This window comes from Mobula birostris, chromosome 16 (assembly GCF_030028105.1).
Source record: "Mobula birostris isolate sMobBir1 chromosome 16, sMobBir1.hap1, whole genome shotgun sequence".
Taxonomy (NCBI): domain Eukaryota; kingdom Metazoa; phylum Chordata; class Chondrichthyes; order Myliobatiformes; family Myliobatidae; genus Mobula; species Mobula birostris.
In genome coordinates, this window is record NC_092385.1 from 79665632 (window position 1) to 79686744 (window position 21113).

The 21113-nt window shown below is 36.5% G+C and overlaps 1 protein-coding gene across 9 annotated transcripts in view; it reads right to left on the reverse strand.

The window, feature by feature from the left end:
- Positions 1-297: 297 nt before the first annotated feature.
- nisch (nischarin) overlaps positions 298-21113 on the reverse strand; it is a 71929-nt gene continuing 51113 nt past the window's right edge. For 2 of the 9 annotated variants that reach the window (XM_072280967.1, XM_072280965.1), the window contains 10 exons: positions 18261-18374; positions 17702-17810; positions 15036-15157; positions 13469-13533; positions 10449-11801; positions 8877-9060; positions 7543-7693; positions 4948-5079; positions 2479-2649; positions 298-1267 (listed from right to left, as the gene is read on the reverse strand). In XM_072280967.1, coding sequence (XP_072137068.1) covers positions 636-1267; positions 2479-2649; positions 4948-5079; positions 7543-7693; positions 8877-9060; positions 10449-11801; positions 13469-13533; positions 15036-15157; positions 17702-17810; positions 18261-18374 — 3033 coding nt within the window. In that variant the 3' untranslated portion in view covers positions 298-635. Of the gene's footprint in view, positions 1268-2478; positions 2650-4947; positions 5080-7542; positions 7694-8876; positions 9061-10448; positions 11802-12623; positions 12668-13468; positions 13554-15035; positions 15158-17693; positions 17811-18260; positions 18375-21113 lie in introns of those variants that run through there. The other 7 variants (XM_072280966.1, XM_072280968.1, XM_072280969.1 and 4 more) reach the window with 7 other exon arrangements.

The following is a 21113-nucleotide window of genomic DNA, read 5'->3' on the forward strand; positions in this document are numbered from 1 at the left end:
AGGGTACTTGCATTGCAAAGCAGTACTTTGGTTTTCTAAAACAATAATGGCAAAGTAGTTTTCGTGTCCATAGCCAGCAGTCCCCTTCTAGATCTCAACAACACTACAGTTAGTCCATTACATGTAACAAAAGCAACCTAGCTGGCTGGCATTGATCCAACTTACCATATCATACTGAATACTAAGTGGAATAGATCAAGCTAAACATGTTAAACAGGCGTTCTTTTATATTCTGCAATACTATGTAATAATATTAAAAATGCAGTAAGCTTAAGGTTACTCTTTGTTTAAAAACTATTTAAGACCAATAACTTTATTTCAAATCATAGCAGCAGATTAGAGAGCTGTCCATTAAATACAAAGTTTATATTTTATATTTCAAAACATTCAAGCATAACATGCAATAGTGACCTTTTATGTAGAGTTTACATTGCACAATGTAGCAGGATGCATCAGTTTATGTTACACATTATTTTACATGTTAATGTAAAAAATAAACTCTAAAAGCCCTAGACATCAAAGGAACAACTTGAATGACTCCCATGGTATTTACAAATTCCCCAGGAGCGCTGTACATTTAATTATTCATGATCAGTATAACATTTATGGTTTGTTGGACACTCTTGGCAACAATTTTAGCCTGTAAGTTCAATTGGTAGTTCTCTGCTACAAAGAATTTCCCACTGTCTAGCAAGCAATGCAATCAGCCTTTCACGACTTTCAGGACTGGCTACAAAGAGACACCACTGAACTTCATCGCTGATGCTGCAGCAACTTCTTCTATCTGTAGAACAGGTATTAAGTGGATGTTCAAAATGGTCAAGCATCATATTGCTTAAGAGATCCCGATTCTGTACATCATCGAACACAAAAGTGATGGCCTGTGGATAGGTCTGGTAACCCATGAGCACTCGATCCAGATCGCGAATTCTTCTAGCATCAGTTAATTGGTATTTGTCCCGCTTTGGTGGTTCTTTTGCAAATTCTGGTAATGGATAACTAACATAATCTTCTTCAAACAGAAGCATATCATAGCTTGTCAAAATTAATGTTTTAGGCTGCAAAGAACACTTGCAGGAATATAAAGAATTCTCCAAAGACTCTACTTGAAATGCCAAAACATACAAGAGGATGTTAGATGTTTGGAGACTATTTAGGTCTTGAACATTTTCTGCTATCATAAATGTCAGATCACCAACCTCCTCTTCACTAGGATAAATGAATTTCACTCGACTGGAGTGGACAATTTCATAATTTTCCATTTGACCTGTTCAGAATAGAATCATGCATGTTAACAATATTCCTGGGATATTCATGTTTTGCAAACAAAACCAAAAAAAAAAAGCACATGTTGCCCGGCCTCCAAGTCTGCTCCACCATTCAACCCGGTCTGATTATAGGATCCAAATGACCACTGTGTATCATTCCCATTCCTAAAACTTGCAATCAGTCTTTATAGTTAACCTCCTTGATCTGATTATAGCATCCAACTAACCATTTCAAATTTAGTTGAAAGGTAGACTGCTCACAAGGTTAGTGCAGATTTGAATTAAGCAGTGTCTTACTATCCACACAGCACTTTTCAGTCATTATTTTATTGTGCTATATTAAATTTTCATGATAGGAAGAGCTACCAATGACTGTAGCAATATAATAGTTATTAAGGAGGAAGATTCATAAAAAGATGTGCCTTGGTTGAAGCATAATGTACGAAACAAAAGAACATATTCAATTGGTTATTAGTTATGCACACAAAATGCTGAAGGGACTTAGCAGGTCCGGCAACATCTATGGAAATGAACAAACAGTCAACATTTTGGGTCGAGACCCTTCTTCAGGCCTATTAGTAATGGTCTAAGAAACAGATGCCGGGACATCAAGAAAAATACTGCATTAAGCATTGTTACCCTCCTTATTGATGGTTCAAGGGCAGCTTTGGCAGAACCATGTTTTAAAAAAAATGGCATCTACTGCTTTGGAGATACCAAACAGATGTGAACCTGAAAACAATGATGTTATCTACATACACAAAATATGGGGAGAATACAACCAGTCCATAAAATAAACATTTAGTAAGAGTATTACAAATTTAATTACATATGTTATAATGGAAAACAAATAGATCTGTGTATCATTTTCGGCATTAAATCCCATTTACCCGAGTCTTCATCAGACAAATATTTCATTCAAATAGTTTTGACATTCTCATTGCAATCTACTGTTTTTGTATTTATCAGAAACTGGCTTTGCAAAGGTAATACTAACAAGGTATCAGTTAACCAAATGCTTCTGGCAATAAATACTGCATGCACATATACTTGTACTAAATGCAGTGCAGTAAGACACATTAGAAGTAAAATCAGGTAAACTGTGAGAACCAGTGAAAAGGTCAACTAAAAAGGATGATTGCAGATTTCAGGTATGACAATGCTACAGAACCTTGAATTGAAATACTGCAAAAAGTAAACTATGTCATACCACTGGTACCTGTGCTTTTCTTTCCAAATTCTGTATAAAAGTCCAGCTCCACTGGCTCCGGCGAAGGTGTTCGTTCCAACAAAGATAATACAGCCATTAACTGCTGTACAAATGTATGTGTTGTATAACTGTCCCTGGTCAGGCAAGCAATTGTGTGTTCAGCAGATGGACCTATAACAAAAGTAAAATAGCTAATTTCCAGTTAAAATTTCTAATAAAAAGTCTGAGGTCTGTGCAAAGTCTAGGAGAAAATAATTTGCCAAAACACGTACCAAGCATATGCATTTTTTTAATATCAGAAAAGAAATTTACTAATCGTGAAATACTGAGTTACAGTGATGACATTTTCAACTTGTTAATCAAATCCAAACAAGGTTTGTATGATCATGAAGGTTCATCATGAAGACCCTGGAGAGACTTGTTCCGGAGCTGCTCCGGCCTATGGTCAGGCCACACTTAGATCCCCTCCAGTTCGCCTACCAGCCCCGACTAGGAGTTGAGGATGCCATCGTCTACCTGCTGAACCGTGTCTACGCCCACCTGGACAAGCCAGCAAGCACTGTGAGGGTCATGTTTTTTGACTTCTCCAGTGCGTTCAACACCATCTGCCCTGCTCTGCTGGGGGAGAAGTTGACAGTGATGCAGGTGGATGCTTTCCTGGTGTCATGGATTCTTCATTACCTGACTGGCAGACCACAGTATGTGTGCTTGCAACACTGTGTGTCCGACAGAGTGATCAGCAGCACTGGGGCTCCACAGGGAGCCCCTTCTCTTCACCATTTACACCTCGGACTTCAACTACTGCACTGAGTTTTGTCACCTTCAGAAGTTTTCTGATGACGCTGCCATAGTTGGATGCATCAGCAAGGGAGATGAGGCTGAGTACAGGGCTACGGTAGGAAACTTTGTCACATGGTGTGAGCAGAATTATCTGCAGCTTAATGTGAAAAAGACTAAGGAGCTGGTGGTAGACTTGAGGAGAGCTAAGGTACCGGTGACCCCTGTTTCCATCCAGGGGGTCAGTGTGGACATGGTGGAGGATTACAAATACCTGGGGATACAAATTGACAATAAACTGGACTGGTCAAAGAACACTGAGGCTGTCTACAAGAAGGGTCAGAGCTGTCTCTATTTCCTGAGGAGATTGAGGTCCTTTAACATCTGTCGGACGATGCTGAGGGTGTTCTACGAGTCTGTAGTGGCCAGTGCTATCATGTTTGCTGTTGTGTGCTGGGGCAGCAGGCTAAGGGTAGCAGACACCAACAGAGTCAACAAACTCATTCGTAAGGCCAGTGATGTTGTGGGGATGGAACTGGGCTCTCTCACTGTGGTGTCTGAAAAGAGGATGCTGTCTAAGTTGCATGCCAACTTGGTCAATGTCTCCCCTCCACTACATAATGTACTGGGTGGGCACAGGAGTACATTCAGCCAGAGACTCATTCCACCGAGATGCAGCACAGAGCATCATGGGATGTCATTCCTGCCTGTGGCCATCAAACTTTACAACTCCTCCCTTGGAGGGTCAGACACCCTGAGCCAATAGGCCGGTCCTGGACTTAATTCATAATTTACTGGCATAATTTACATACTACTATTTAACTATTTATGGTTCTATTACTATTTATTATTTATGGTGCAACTGTAACGAAAACCAATTTCCCCCGGGATCAATAAAGTATGACTATGACTAAAAAAAAAATGGATGAATGATAGTCTGCATATGAACACTGTCTCAGTCTCCATTTCTGAACATTCGCAATCATTCCTAGCGCAGAACTTGGAGCTTTCAGGGGAACATTTTGTTGAATAACCAAGAAAGAATGGCAGTAACAACTATATAATTAGGGAACCATTTGGTCCTTCAATAAAAATAAAGCAAGAATACTACTGGCAGCTATCTTCACAGCATTGCTTTTACCAGTTCACAGAAAGGCTACAAAATGACATACCTAATCCCAACAGTGAACACAAAGTAGAAGAGACTGAGACAAAAATTTATTAAAAACCTAGAATTATTTTCACTGGAGCCATAAAGACCAATGGGAGATTTAACACTGGCTTAAAATTAGAAACGTTTCCTTCATAAAGAACCACAAGGATTATCAGAACAGGGTTAGCTGAAAAATTTCTGAGTATTGTCCATCACAACTTTCTAATGGACACTGGAAAGAGCTCAGTTATGGGATTAGCATAATAATTTTCAATGAGTTGGCCCAGACACAAAAGCTAAACTCTAGGTTAGCAACTCTATTACAACCCAAAAGAAGTGGAATTTTGCCAAAAGCTCCTAGTTCTTAGTACAAATAAGTCAATTAGAACAATGCATAGTAAACTATCAACAATTTGTTTTACAAAATTATTCCCAAAAAGCCATGAGATTCAGAATATAAGTTTCCTGTTATTCCATTCTTAAAATAGGCACGTAGATGATAAGCCAGCAGCTTGTTATAATTAAAAGTGGCAACTCACCAGTGATGCGGAAGTATTGATCAAAAAGGCCCAAGTGTATGGAGTGCAGATCATTTAATTTCAGGACAAAGCAGAACGATAAGAGCAAACCACTCTGCTCAGAATTTGAAGATGGCTTTTCACTCCAATATCCTGATAAAAATTTATGTAACAGCCCTTGAAATGTTATTGACAGCTTGTGGAACACTTACATTTCCATAATTATTTTAAAGTCTAAATATTATACATTAAAAGAATAAGGTGATTACATAATATTAATATAAGTGATTACATAATATTAATATAATTTTGCTTTTTGCAAAGACCAAGTGAAATCATTTATAGCAGAGGCCCCTTAACATTTTGATAGAAATTAATTGCTCACATTATTTTCATCGGTAAACATCTCCTGAGACTAACCCAAATTGCCAAAATTGACATTGAGGTTAAATGCACAACTTTTAAGGTTCTAAACTTGGCCAACTTTGAGATGATATCAGTGCTAATCCAATAGGTCTTAGCACTCCAACTTGAGAAAGGGCATTATCTCTCCACCGCTACACTCCCAACCTATTTTAACCAACAAGTACTTTTCCCATCTTGAAGGTTTGTCACCAAATACTGATAAGGTTATCTTTAAAATTCCTATTCAAAAGATGAGTCTAATCAAGTTAATACAACCACGTCAGTTTTAAAAAGTGATTATAACTCTACAAGTTGAGTTATATTTGAGGTTTTTAAAAAATCTTGAAATTGGCTCTAGAAATAAGTTTTGGCCTACAACACTTGTGGAAATATTGACATCCAATTAAAGAAAACTTGGATACGTTGAACTTTAGAATCTTTACCTCAAAAGTCATAAAAGATTCTAGTAAGTTGCTAAAAAAACACTAATCATTCTTCCAGTGAACAATCCCCAAATCTATGCTTCCTTGTTACCACTGGGATTGTTACTAATTACCATCGCAGAATCTTTCATGGTTATAAAACCCCTGAAAAAATATGCTACTTTCTGATTTCCATTGAATTGCCTGATTTTGCAGGACAAACAAGCTCTGTAATAAATACTTCTGGAATCCCTTTAATGTTTGGTACTCCCCCCCCCCCCCCACCCCATTGTGCCATGCCCAGAATATCACACAATACTTAAATTATGCCTAGATGCAGTTTAAAAGTTAAGCAAACCTGAAAAAAAAGTTTATCTATTGCCCTAAAACTCTCAACCCACTCGTCCTTTTTAGATAAATTCTATACCATACTCTCCCATCTAGTATATTGCTTCATATTTCTCTCAACTAAGTGCTTTCTTTCTCTACTGCTAATTTTTCTACTTTCCCATAATTTATCAAAACCCTTAGGATATCTTCATATTTCCTTTACCAGCTCCTTTTATTTACACAAGAGATAAAGAGAGCAAGATTCACTAATCCTTACATGCTGGTCCTTGGAAGCAGCTTCTTTATTTCCAGCTTCTTTATTACCCCACTATCCAAACTGCTCCTTTTTCTTAAGTATGGTCCTCAATTTCCATATTTTTTCCATGTGGCACAATAAAGTTCACACACCTTTTTAGTTCCTAACATTTTAATTATTAAAGCACAAGATGTACCAACAACTTTTCAGATTAACCAGAACCTATTAACCACAATTCTCTCACTAATTTAGTGCCATATTACTGACTCCAAAAATTCACCCACAGCCAATAAAGGGTTATGTAGCTCTCAAAATACCTGGCTAACACTTCAACAAAAAAAATTCCTATTTCCAAAAATAGTTGGAAAATTATAGGGCATGACTCTTCCTTTTCTGGAAATTGGGCAGCATGCTAAAGAACAATCTGCCTTTTAGGTTGAGAAACAGCAGACCTGAAGGATGAAAAAGCATAAAACCAATTATGAAAAGTTTGAAATAAATTTTATTATCAAAGAACATGTCACCATATACAACCCTGAGATTTAATTTCCTGATTCATAAAGATCAATATCCTGTACTCAAAAGTCTCCACAAAATAAGAGGGGTGATTGATAAGTTCATGGTCTAAGGTAGCAGGAGTCAATTTTAGAAAACCTAGCACGTTTATTTTTCAACATAGTCCCCACCTTGGACCTCCAGGTGGTCCACAGTGGGGGTGATTGATAAGTTTGTGGCCTAAGGTAGAAGGAGATGAGTTATGCCACTCTCGTTACACGCACGTGCAGTTCAACTCTTTGAGCGATGCTGCAGGAAGTTTGAAGTTAATAACACATCTCCTTCTAGCTTAGGCCACGAACTTATCAATCACCCCTGCTGTGGCCCACTTCTACAAAGAAGGGATCTGTATGCTCCACCACCGCTGGACTAAGTGTCTACATGTAGGTGGGGACTATGTTGAAAAATAAATGTGCTAGGTTTTCTAAAATTGACTATAACAGAGCTAGTCGAGTTTGTTCATCCTGCTTCCAAGCAGTTTTACTGATAACCCACGAGATTTCCCTACAACCTTTCACATACACGTTCCCTGCTTATTGAAATTTTAATATTCCTTGTTGAAGAACACTACTATTAACAATCACAAAAGGGTAAAATAATTGCTTCCAGACAAAAAGAAATACTTAATCAAAAACAAACTAGCCATACCAGTTTGATCAGCAAGCTTAATGATACTATCATCCAACACGAAATACAATGCTTTGGTAGATAGCATTATGCAGGCAGTAACTTCAAGCTCTGAGCTTTTGTAAAATATAACTGAAGACCAAATTAGATACCGTAGCTCTTCATTCTCAACCTGTAATAGCACAAGAATAATCAAGCAACATGGAGAGAAAACTTAAAATAAAAGGACATGCCACTTTGGCTTTAGTCAGCAAGCAATAATGAGTTTTGAATTTACCCATCATAAATAGCCTTATTGAAAATTACATTTTTACTGTCATTCTTACTACACAAGTATTCCAGGTTCAACTTTGCTTTAGATCAAAATGCAAAATTACTATGATTTATTATCTAACCAAAATTCCATTCTAGGTAATAGATTGACATTTCAAAGTTAGAGTTATAATTATACAAACTACAAGGTAAAAAAAATTGAACTGCTCAAAGTTATGAAAAAAATTCTGAAAAATGGTTTATGAATATCTAGCAATATTAGAGGTATTAAATAATGAATACAGTTAGCTTTGGATACTAATCAATCATTAGCAAAAAAAAAACACTCAGTACCACACATATTTTAATTTAGTTTTAGTTTAACCTAAATCCAATAATAGAAAATCACCAGGAGTAGCACAAAATCAAAACAAAACACTGTTAAACAAAAACATCAAAAAAAAATGTGATTTAGGCACATCCACAAAAGTTCTTAGCATATGAATTCAAGAGAGTCGGTTCCAGAGTTATTCTAATTTCTAGTGAACAAACGGGAATTCTAATGCATATAATTATTCTCATGTATGGCCATGTGTTTGCTGTCCAAACAGATCCACTGTTTTACATACACTGTAACGTAGTGATACAAGGCCGGTTACCTTCACCTCCTACAACTAGAACGTTGGCTCAACTTGCTAAGCCAAAAGTCCTTGAATGGATAAAGTCCAGTGTCTTCTAATCAGTCATACAGCACAGTAAACAGGCCCTTGAACCACTTTATCCATGCTGCTACCTATTACCTAAACATACTAATCCCATTTTCTGGCACGGGGCCGGTAGCTTACAATGACATAGCTTTTCAAGTGCTCATCTGAGTACTTCCTAAATGTTGTGTAAGACTTAGCAGTGTTCCAAATTTCAACTGTCACAGAGTGAAGTAATTCTTCCTCAAATCCCTTCTAAATCTCCTAGCCCTAACCCAAAACATATACCCTCCTGTCACAGACATCTGCCAAGGGAAAAGTTTCTCACTATGCCCAAATGGGAGACGATAATAAAGAGGGAGTTCACACAAACATACACCCATCATGTACAAGTATTACCTCAGCCATACTGTTGTGAAAACAGTCCACAATAGCTCTTCCTTTCAAACCTGCTAGGTAATTGAGAGATGGGGAGGCAGAAAGATGAAAGGGACACTGATTCTCTTCAGTCAATTTTTGCAGCAACATCTCAGAAGGATACTGTAGAGAAAGACCCAAGTCTGATTTCAACTTTGGCTGGTTGCTGTAGAGATAAACAGATAGAAACTTAAACTTATACTCCAGGATAAGGTAATTAAACAAATGAAAATATTGGGAAACAAAAGGAATTGATGATAAAACATTAAGGCACTTTTACAATCCATTTACAACAAAAAAAATTTCCTCCCCCAAATACTTTCATATTCTATGAGCATTTGGCTAGTTAATTATTTTTGTTGAGAGACTACCATTATAATTGACTACCATGTTCAGACACACAATTTAGATTTAAGTATCAGTAACAAAAACTGTTAAGGGGTTACCATAGAAGAAATGATAGAATGTGGGGCCTCAATTGTTTCTACAAGATATCTTCAAGACCTATCATGATAAGAACAAGAACACAAAAGACCTTAACCATAATAATAACGACATTTGGACGGGCAAAATTAAAATCTTAATCTTGTGATTCTTCATTACACTATGAAAAGCAACATGGCCTTTTATTTTTAAAAATATCAGCATGCCCTGAATAAAGAGTTATTTGCAAGATATTCACACAGGAAAGCCATAAATTCTTGAAATTCTTCCTGCAAGCCCAGTCAAACACAAAGTCTTTAAAGCTTTCTTTTAAAAGGCAGTACGATTCCTCATTAGCAAAGGGTTAAACGTTAGTGCTGCTAGACAGAAATGTGCAATATTTACAGTCATACATGAAATTAGCCATGATCTCACGAAGTGACATAGTAGCCTTAAGGACGAAAGGGCCTATTTCTCATTTACATGTTAATGTGCTGTAATACCAAGTAATACCCTTCACCAAGAAATCATTCCCTAGATGTTCTGCATCACAAATAAAAAGAAAGCAATGATAGCCATAAACTTAATTGTGTTATCAACTACACATACAAAACTTGTTAATATGCAGACTGTTACACTAACACCCAAATGCAAATTTTAGGTGTAAAATCACGTTTGTTAAGTCATCTATTAAATACAACATACTGCACTTAATATTTTATCAACAATTAAATCATATACAAAATCTTAAGATTTCACACTATACAGATATCAAAATTAGATTTACTGTGCCTAATTTGATCAACTCTAAAAGACCGAGCACTTGGCAAAAAGTCACACATTCCCTTTCTACAGTGCAGTAAACCCATCTACAAACAACCAAATGGACTCATTAAACAGCTGACATGAGATCCAAACTGTCAAAGGGGACAAGAAACTACAGATGCTGAAATGTAGAGTTTAATCAAAACTGCTGGAAGATTAAAGCAGCATCTGTGGAGGCAAAGAGTTGATTGAAATTTTTGATGAAAACCCTGAATCTGCAAATAAATGCAATTACAGCCAAGAGCTGAGGAGAAATGAAATCGACCTTAAGATTTGACTAACAACTTTGCATTGCTCGGTTATTACCTTTCAGGTTCAGGAGAGTGACCAGTTGTATCCGTGGAATGCCTCGTTACGTAGCAGTGATCCGGACAAGTTCTGTACATTACAATGGATTTGACACCCTGAAAGCTTGCTCTCAGTTGATTAAACATTCGTAGAAAGTGGAACTTCTCATGGGGAAGCAAAAAAACCGCCGTTGCAAGTTGATATCCAATCAAGAATTCAAGGACATGACCATCCCAAAATGTCACTGTTTCAACAGTATGGGACCCATGCTTTGGATTTAAAAGCAACGTAGCTAATGAAATTCTGTTCAACTTAAATGAACATTCTGCAATCTCTTCAGGATGAAGACACTTTTTTGCTGCTATGTAGAAATCTATCTTTATGAAATAAAGATGTTGAGCTGTCAAAATCAGAAGACAAGGTACACATACAGGTTTGGAATTTTCTTCTCTCCCTGGAAGAACCTCCGAACAAACTTCAGAGTGCAGAGTATTCTTGTTCTTTAATTCTATACCACTGACCACTTCAGTATGTGAAACACAAGGATTCGTCTCTTCTGCCCAACCCCATGGTTTGGGGTTGTCGCTGATCAAAATATATGCTGCAAAACTACCTTTAATGCCAGTGTCACTTAGTGCAAGCTGCTGATGCTGTAAAAGCTGAACAATGAAGTCTTCCATAAGGGGCTCTTCATAATCAAGTCTAGTCAAACTTGAAGTAGATTTATTCAACACAGCCTTTAAACAGAAACTGAAGTCTTTAAGACTCTGAGAATCGGATATAAAGAAGAAACAACCATGTGTTTTAATTTTCATTGAAAGGCACATTTCTGGCACTTCAAAGAACACTTCCAAAATTTCTGAATAGGGAAGACAAAGGACAAGCTGCATTTGAGAAATAAGATTTTGCATATTTCCCAGGAGTTCGCACTGAGGAATCTGAAATATAGCTACAGCACTGTCAATCAGTACAATGCAAGATATAAACAATCTTAATCCTTTGTTTGCCTGTATACAAAGAGCCCACAGTACCTTTAGTATCTCAGCTTCTTGGTTTGCAGAAATACTGGATAGATCAATGTTTGAACTACATCCCAAAATACAATCACCTTGATCTGGACCCATTTCAAAATATCCAGCTTCATTACCGAAGACCTCAGGATAATTAACAGGGTTTCCTTGACAGTCAAATACAGTCTCAGTGGTACGCACTTTCAATAGAGCTTGATTAATTATTCCAGACAAGTAGGCAGCAAAGTCAAGATTGGTGGTATTGTATGACACACATGAAAAAGGCAGCACAAGAGTTACTTCAGGATCATGTAGTGATTTCAGCACATCAGCTTCAGTAGTTGCATCTGCTGATCCAAATCTTTTTTTAAAAAAATAAAGGGGAATAAGGAAGGGGAAAAAAAACAAAACAGATTTTAAATCCAGGAAGAACTAAACAAATATCAATTTAGTTTTTCCTCTCTTCACAGTCTATTTCCAGCATCTTCCTATTTCAAAATCCCAACAGCTATAATTTTTTCATAGTTCCAACATACTTATTACCTCCCATTTATCTTCTACCCATCTTCCTTTATTTACACTTCATCCAAATAGATCACCTCTGATCAACAAGACTTCAGCATCCTCTTCCAGCTGGTAACAATTTGCATAATTCAGTGCCACGATTGCCACTATCACAGACATTCATTTTTGTACTTTATACCATGTCGCAACCCATCTTTCCTACCATTTTTTTTTAAACCTTTTAATCCTGATGAAAGGTTATTGACTTGAAACATTCACTCTGTTTACACTCTCCACACATGCAGCCTCACCTGCGGAGTACTTATAACAGTTTATATTACAACACACGGAGCAGCCACTTAAGTCCACAAGTTTTCACTGCATTCCATCAAGCAATCTTATCAGCCCAAGATCTCCCTCTTCATCCTCAACTTAACTTTCTCCGAGCCTTCGCTCCATTCAAACAAACAGTTTCTGCACTCTTCAGGATCTTTGCAGCTTTCCTGAATTACGGTAACCATAAACACATAATCCTAGCTGCGGCCTTACCAATGATTTAAGCTTCACTACAACTACCCTGTTCTTACCATTGTTCTCTTATAACTAATAGCAAAGATGAGCTAGACAGCTTATGATAAACCACAATTCTCCAAAAACTCAAAATGCATACTAGACTTACCTTATTATGAATGTAGATAATTGTATTTGGAGAAAAAAGAAGTGCTGCAATTAAAAGTTAAAAATTCACAAGTACACAAGAAAATAGGAGTAGGAGTAAAACCACTAGGCCCCTCAACCCTGCCCCACAATTCAACAGGATAATGGTTGATCTGTTCCAACCTACTTTTCTGTGCCAGATCAATCCCACTACCTTTCAATTATTTATGGATCTCCATCTTAAGTATTTCTAATGATCTAGCCTTCACCACTCTATGGTGCAGATAATTCCAGACATTCACTATCCACTGAAAAGTAATTTCTATGCAACCTAGTTTTAAATGACTGAATCCTTATAACTGCACCTTATTTGAAACTCTTCTGAGGAGAAAAAACATCTCAATATCTGCTCTGTCAAACCCCATCCCGATCCTGCACATTTAAATAAAGTCACCCCTCATTCTTCTAAACTCCAAAGATTACAGACCTAAATTGTCTCATGTCTGGAAGTAGCATAGTGACAATCTCCTTTGGACCAGCTTCAATGTTATTATATCCTACCCACCACCCCCCGAACCCCACCAAAGCCAAGGGGACCAAAACTCTGCACAATCCAAAGGAAACAAACTGCATACTCAAAGCAAGCTAACAATTATTAAGATGTTGATCTGCAATAAAACTTAAAAAATAGACACTGGAAAAATATTTGTGCTGAAGTGCAGAACCTAGCAAATGATATAAGAAATTCAATAAAGAGAATATCAAGCACAAAATAATTTTAATATTAAAGTTTTAATCAAATTGGTTTTAAGATGTAATAGCTAAAAATCACACTTATCCATCAGAAGTAGTACAGGAATGTCATACCTTGTTTGTGGACAGTCAGAATCTTCAAGTGATTTATTCATAGGTTTTAGCTCTGGATTTGCAACCTTAAACATAATTGTAGCTGCTGAAATATCAAATCTGATTTTAAAATTTACACTTTTCCTTTAAAAATAACTAGTTGTATTTACCACTTTTTTTCAACAAACCCTTAATGGACCAAGTGTTGGAAAGACTTTCAGAAATTTCAGATTATTTTCTAACGGAGGATAACTCAAAAATGGATGTACACTCTATTGATAACCTGCAATGTCCCAATCAAGCCAATTCATTTTAATCACAATTTAAAAATGTAATATCAATTTTAATGAGGTCATGCAAAGGCATAGTAATAAAAATTTCAAAAGTGTAATACAAAGTTGGTGATATATTAAGAAAAATAGGAACAGAGGCGGGGTAAATGTACCTCAGTAAATGCTAATAAGGATCCTTTTGGAATTCTATCTCCAACATCAAAAGCTATTTTAGGAAATATTCAATAAGCGTGGATAAAAAAATTTGCATAGGAGGCAGGAAAAGAAGTGTTAAATATTATTTTAGGATGATGAAGTTGAAGCAGCACAACAGACAGTGATGTTGCCTCAGCTTCAGTGACCTAGGTTCAACTATCAATTTGAAAGGAAAAAAAAGCTAATGAAGAAATATGAAGAATGGAATTGATAAGACAGCCAGTATAGACATGCGTCAAATGGTCCCCTTCCAAAACAATATGAAATTAAGAATTGGAGCAGGAATTTTAAATTAACAGAGATCAAAGACAGGACTCAAAGGAAATTCTATAAAGAATGTCAAATGAAAAACAATAGAATAGCTTTTAAAGAGGGGCTACATGGGAATAAAAGGGAAAGAAATTGGAAATCAATCACAAAAATCATAATTTCAATTTTATTAGTCCAATTCAATTGACCCATCATGTCTATGCTATCTTTCAGATCAAATAATATCTTCCTTTGGATTGCAAAGCTTGCTCAGGTTTTAAATCTTAGATTTAAATCTTTCAAAAAAAGTTTGCAAAACAGACTGTTTTCAAATATCCCATCATCAAACAGAGGAATGCAAAGTGGTCATTCAGCCCTTGACAATATTCCACCATTCAAACTAAGTTGCATATTTACTGCACTTTATTTTTGTCTACTTTTGTCATACATTCCTATACACCCTTTTGTCAAACTCAGTTTTGAAGTTTTCCTACTGGCCACAGTTCCACTTTTCTCCAATTCATGTGCACGAGTGCTTTATGCCATTATCCCAACTCTAAGTGTAAAGTTACAACCCATTTCTCTACTCTCCTAAAAAAGGAAATTGTTTTAATCTACTACACTAATGCTTAAATTATACATCCAAGCGAATACTATCCCTTTTCATTTTGTCAATTCCATGTCTTAGTCAACATGTTCGAACACAGATGAGGGGATTTCTTGAGAACAGAGGGAAGACATTTGCAATGCACAATGCAACCAAAATTTAAAAAGATGCAGGCTACAAGGCAACTGTTCTGTCGTTTCAATTTATATTGGTTAACAATTAATTTTGAAATGTGAATAATTACCTTGCTCTTGCTTCCATTCAAAATGGCTGTATCAGAGGCTCCTGGGGTAATTGTAGAAGCCATAGGAGTCAAACTCTCACTTTGATGTACATTGATGATTAGGGCTGGTTTAGTATTTATTTCTGCAATAGGAATCAATTCCATATTTCTATTCATTAAGAAAGCTGAAATCCCAGCTTTGTTAAGTTGTTCATAAACATTAAATATTTCTTTATTTTTAAAAAAAATGTGAGAGGGCAAGTCATGTCTAGACCATTGTATTATAATTACCAAGTCTGGTAATAATAACTTGTATTTTAATCAGGATGAATGTTCTGCATAGATAGCCTTTTGCTTAGATTAGGAGAGCCAGAGCCACAAGAATAAATAATCAAAATATCCAGGAGATTTAAAAATACTGCACAAAGCATTCCATTAAATTCTCACCTTCCATGACGCGCCCTCTTCGCATTGCTACCATTGAGGAGATGGTATCAAGGGGCTTAAGACCAACACTCAATGTTTCAAGAAAAGCCTCTTCCAGATTTGAAGTCAACGAACACAACCTCATTTTTCATATTTTGCACTATTTATTTTGTAACATAGTAATTTTGATGTTATGCACTGTACTGCTGCCACAAAACAACAAATTTCATGACATATGGTCATTATGCAGCCCAATGACAGGGCAGATGCTTTACAAAACTAAAGGCAATGAGAACAGGTAATTATTTTGGGGAGGCAGGAGTCACTGAAAAGATCATAAGGAGTGTGCTGTGGAATTTGGGGATAAATAGTGGGAACAGCGAGCGTAAAGAGCCCATTCATAGTGGCAAGAAAGATTTATGCTTTGACTAGCACACATGCTATGCAATTAATTCAGCCTTTTTTCCTACGATTGAAACACCCTGTAAAGTGTTCTACTTTGGTCAGCACTGCTGAGATCCACATGCACAGATATCAACTTATAGCAGGATCAGTGTCCATGCAAGGGCAGGTGAGTTCTAGACAAATCTCACTTCTGCAGATGTTGCCCAACCTGTGAGGTATTTCTAGTGCTTCTGCTTCTAATTGATTTCTAGAATCTGCATTTTTTTTTACTGTTTCTTTTAAGTAGCACCAGCAGAACCTAACGTTTCACCAAACATTTTCTAAAAAGTGAAAAGTAGTGTGACATTTTAAATCAAAAAGGACAAATTAAGCTTTTAAATTACCATTACTATTTTTCAACTGAGGAATTTGAATCAGCAATTTTCAGCAGGAACCAAGGTCAATTTCCTCTCCCCAAACTTCCCCCCCCCCACAGTTCTTTCAGCGCAAGAGAAACAGAACATTGAACAGTGACTCTCTGTTCCAGATGGCTCCCCACACTAGAATAACATTACAGCAGAGAAAGTCAAGAGGTGATGCAAGAGAGGTTCTATATCATGAAGAGTTTCAAAAAGTAGATAAATTATTCCACTTATAGAAACCAGAGCACCTATGATTTGAAGAAAACAGAAAGGTGAATTATGCAGCAAGTCACTATGATCTATTATGCTCTACCTGAATAGGTGAGGGAAGGGGATCTTTAAAAATAACAGGTATTTATAATGACAGGAAATGTTAAGAAGCACGCTCCTTTCACACAAACAACTATGTTACTGTTTAGTTGCTTAATATGCAAGTTTTTAAAAAGTTACTTGCATAGAATTTTAAAAGCTCGGTATGTTGCCCATTTTAGGTATAAGAAATACAAGGAATTGGCCCACCCATATTCAGCTTCTGCAGATTCAGGAAATCAGAATTAGAAACAAAAAATACTAAGGCACCGAGGAGAGTAGCAGAACATTGGGATCAGGAAATATAGAAAGTGGCAGCACAGCTAGATAGGGTTGTAAAGAAAGCTTTTGGCACATTGGCCTTCACAAATCAATGAACTAAGTACAAGAGATGTGATGTTATGTTGAAGTTGTACAAGCCATTGGTGAGGCCTACTTTGGGATACTGTCTGCAGTTTTGGTCACCTACCTACAAGAAAGAGGTAAAGAAGATTGAAGGAGTACAGAGAAAATTTACAAGGATGTTGCTGCGAGATTTGATAGAGATACAAGCAAAATTATGAGGGGTATAGATAGGGTAAATTCAAGCATGCTTTTTCCACTGATGTTGGGTGGAATTACAACTGGGGGGTCATGGGTTAAGGATGAAAGGTGAGAAGTTTAAGGGAAACTTCTTCACTCAGAGTGTCATGCAAGTGTGGAACAAGCTGCCAGCACAAGTGATGCAGGCGAACTTGACTTCAATGTTTAAGAGAAGTTTGGATAGGTACTTGGATGGTAGACGTATGGTCCCAGTTAAGATCAATGGGAGTAGGCAGTTTAAATGGTTCAGCATTGATTCTATGGGCCGAGGGGCCCATTCCTGTGCTGTACTTTTCTATGACTAAATGCTGAGCAAAAGGTGGAAAGGCAGCCCTGAGGATACTTCTAGAACATCATAAGTGATAACCATTGCAGAAAAACTGAAATTTTCATGCATCTAGAAATATCATGATTTGAAAATAACCCAAAAGCCCTTGATAAATGTGCAACTTAAATACTTTGTGTACAAATTAGAAATAGTAGTATGCACACATTAACACAGATAAGCAAGCACTAGAGCCAAAAAAAAGGTCCACACCAGCAGCCCGATACATACATGATTACCTTGGCTGGAGCTGGCAGCATGGTGCAGCACAGGAGAAGGAGGACAAGCAACACAGGAAGAGAAGTTGGGTTTGGACCCTTGAGCAGCAAGTCTTGTTTCCTCACTGATCTAACAAAAAAAATGCACTTTAAGACTACACACATTGCCAAGTTTAATAGAGCAGAGTTGGACCACTATTTCAGCAAGCAAGCTGGAAGGGCAAGGGCAAAAAGCATCAGAGAGTCCAAAACCCCTTACCCTCCTACTTTATAAATTAAATTCTATTACTTAAAGAGCATTAGAGCATATTGGCACTACAATCAAATACTACATAGACACCAAAATCATTAGATTTCAGGCATAACAACTACAAAGCAAACAATATCAAATCTATTCAATAATACACAATGTGGTTATTCATGCCTAGGAAGACTATCAGGGAAGTAAAGCCAGCAACACAGTTTCAACTTTCACCCTAATTTCCACCTCACCTTCATTGCTTTTAATTCTGTATTCATTATTCAACAACACCACAATCATTCAAAATAAAATTCAGAAAAGTTATTACAATAATCTTACTTTTTTATCTGTACTATTCATTCGATCTTTTGCTTCTCTGGCTTTCTGAATTGCCTTCAGCACCTCAACTGTATCCAGTTCTTTTCCTGTTGTAACAGTATTATCCAGGCAGACCTACAAGAAGAACAGTAAAATCAGGAGCAAGCCTCAATAAGATTATGATTTTTGCCTCATTCACTGTATCACCCAATTTTCATAACCCTATGGTCATCTTACTGGAGGCAAAGATTTTCAAAGACATCTGCACTATAATATTTCTCATCCAAATCATAAATTGCTAACCTCTTGTCTGGAGATTATGTTCTCAGGTTTCACATTATTGACTTAGAAGAGCGAGCCTCTAGAAATCTACCAGGCAATTCCCAATAAAAGCTCCTCTCCATGTAAAAAAACATTTGCAATACAGGAGATTAATTGGTTATTATATCCATTCTAATCACAGTAGAACCACCCAACATTATTCCACCTTCCAGCATTAGATCTGTAACTTTGCAGTCATGGTCTTCAAATATATATCTATGTTCTTAAATCAAATGGAGGTTTTATTTTATTTTTACCTATACTTTCAGATCACCTGCTTCTGATCTCTTCCATCTTGTGGGTGAAATATTTATCCTCGTGTCCCTGTAATCCTTTAACTACTTACTTCAACTCTTGGTTTCTGACATTTCTGTTATTTATTCTATTCGGCCCCTCAATTTTATACTTCTCACCCCCTTCACTTCCTCAATTCAAAGAAAAACAATCTTAGCTTAATCAAGCTTTCCTCATAGCTGCAATACTCCAATCCTAGTAGCATATTCAATCACATTTGCATTTTCCAAAGGAATAATAGCCTTCTTATAATGTGGTAAATAAAATGTATGCACCATTCAAGCTGAAGCCTAATAAGTGCTATAAATGGAATCTATGGAATCATATATGGTCTAAATGCCAATAAGTGCAAACTTGTTCTGTTCATTCCAGTTTCAAAGGGGAACTCATCATTACAAGAAGCAATCTTGCAAATTTATACTGTGCCAACTCCAGGATAACCAAATTTAGTACTGATAAGGAAACCAAAACTATATGCAACACTCCAAATTAAGTCTTACTCATTTTTGTATTCCAATCCCTTCGCAATAGTCCCAGTTTCTTATTCCATCTGCAAATTCCCCCAAGACATGAACATTTAGCAGTTTCTAACTACAAAAGTATGAAGTGAAAAATTTTCTCCACAGTATACTTTATATTCATTTATTTCTCACTCAAGACATCTGCACACACTATACAATCTTCTCATATCTATTCCTTAATTCACTATTCCTTATAGCTTCAGATCATTGCAAATATCCGTCAATGTACAACTTGAGCACCCGAGGGCCCAGTTTAGACATCATAATTTACCCACTTGAAAGTGAACTGTTCACTTCCATTGTTTTACCAGTCCTGTCCTACAGTTAACATAACCCACGATCTCTTATAATTATTGCACAACCCCTTGTACAATACTCGGGTAAATGTCCTTTAAAACCCAATATAGTGCATACAAATGGTTTATCCACCTAAGGACAATATTGCTGTTTGTTCTTTCGTACATCATGTTGACCACAGCCAGTAATCTACAGCACATACTTGATAATGTGCCCCAGCACTTTGCTGACAAATGTCAGGTTAAATAGACTTTAGGTCCCTTAAATAGTATACAATTATGGTAACTTTCAATCTGCTGTGTCCATCAGCATTTAGGGAATGGGGAATTTTTAAAAGTTCATAACAAAAGCACAAGACCATATGGCCATAAGATACAGGAGCATAATTAGGCCATTTGGCACATCAAGTTGGCTTTCCCATTCCATCATGGTTGATTTATCATCTGTCTGAACCCCATTCCCCTGCCTTCTCCTCTTGTCCTTTGAATCCCTTATTAATCCAGGACCTATTAACCAATAGCATCCACAATCAATGCAGCCAAGATTTTAAATCTTTGAACTCAGGCTGTAGCAGTTACTTGAAAAGCAAACCAAAACCACTGAGAGACTGAGCGAGGACTTGACACTGTATGGCGTGCTTACAAATAACTGAGTTCCAAGTCGAAAAAAGTAAGTTTGATCCTTTATTGCACAACCAAAGACAAACTATCTTATATAACAATAACTCACAAAACTAAATTAGCAATATAGTGGAATAAGAGTAATTAGCATTCAAATTAGCAGTCAACAAAAAAAATACATCATCCTCTGCTCTCCATCAACTAATTAAGTAGGACAAAGCATGAATATGTAATGATACTTATTCTACCAGACCAACCCATGTGACAAATTACCAAAACCCATAATAATTACACAACACAAAAAACAGAGATAGAAAATAGATACATGGCTCCTACACAGACCATCAGATTTTAAGGTGATGCTTAGAAACTAAAGAAAAATAACAATTCAGTTATAGATATTGTAATAATGAAATAAAAAGTTCTCAAATTTAAAGGGAAAAATCAAGCTTGTGGACAGAAGAGTGCAAAGCATTCTTGGCATTTACACATTTTTTGTTAAAAGCCAAGAGGGTCTACAGTGATTAAAAAAAAAAAATCAAGTTATCTCACCCCATCAGATTTCTCAAAAAAAGGTGAATAGCTTTGCAGGGAAGTACTACTCCATATTTAAATAACTAGAGAATCTCCAAACTACACAGATAAAATGGTTCAACAATCTTTTTCTGTAATTTATTTTCTATTGACGTTCATCATCAAACCATAAGATGTATTTCAGATACTGTACATATATCATGTATTCATATTTGCCACAAATCTCCACATAATATTTATCTGAGGTATACACTTGGTTCAACAATCTTAATCTTAATTAAAAGTTT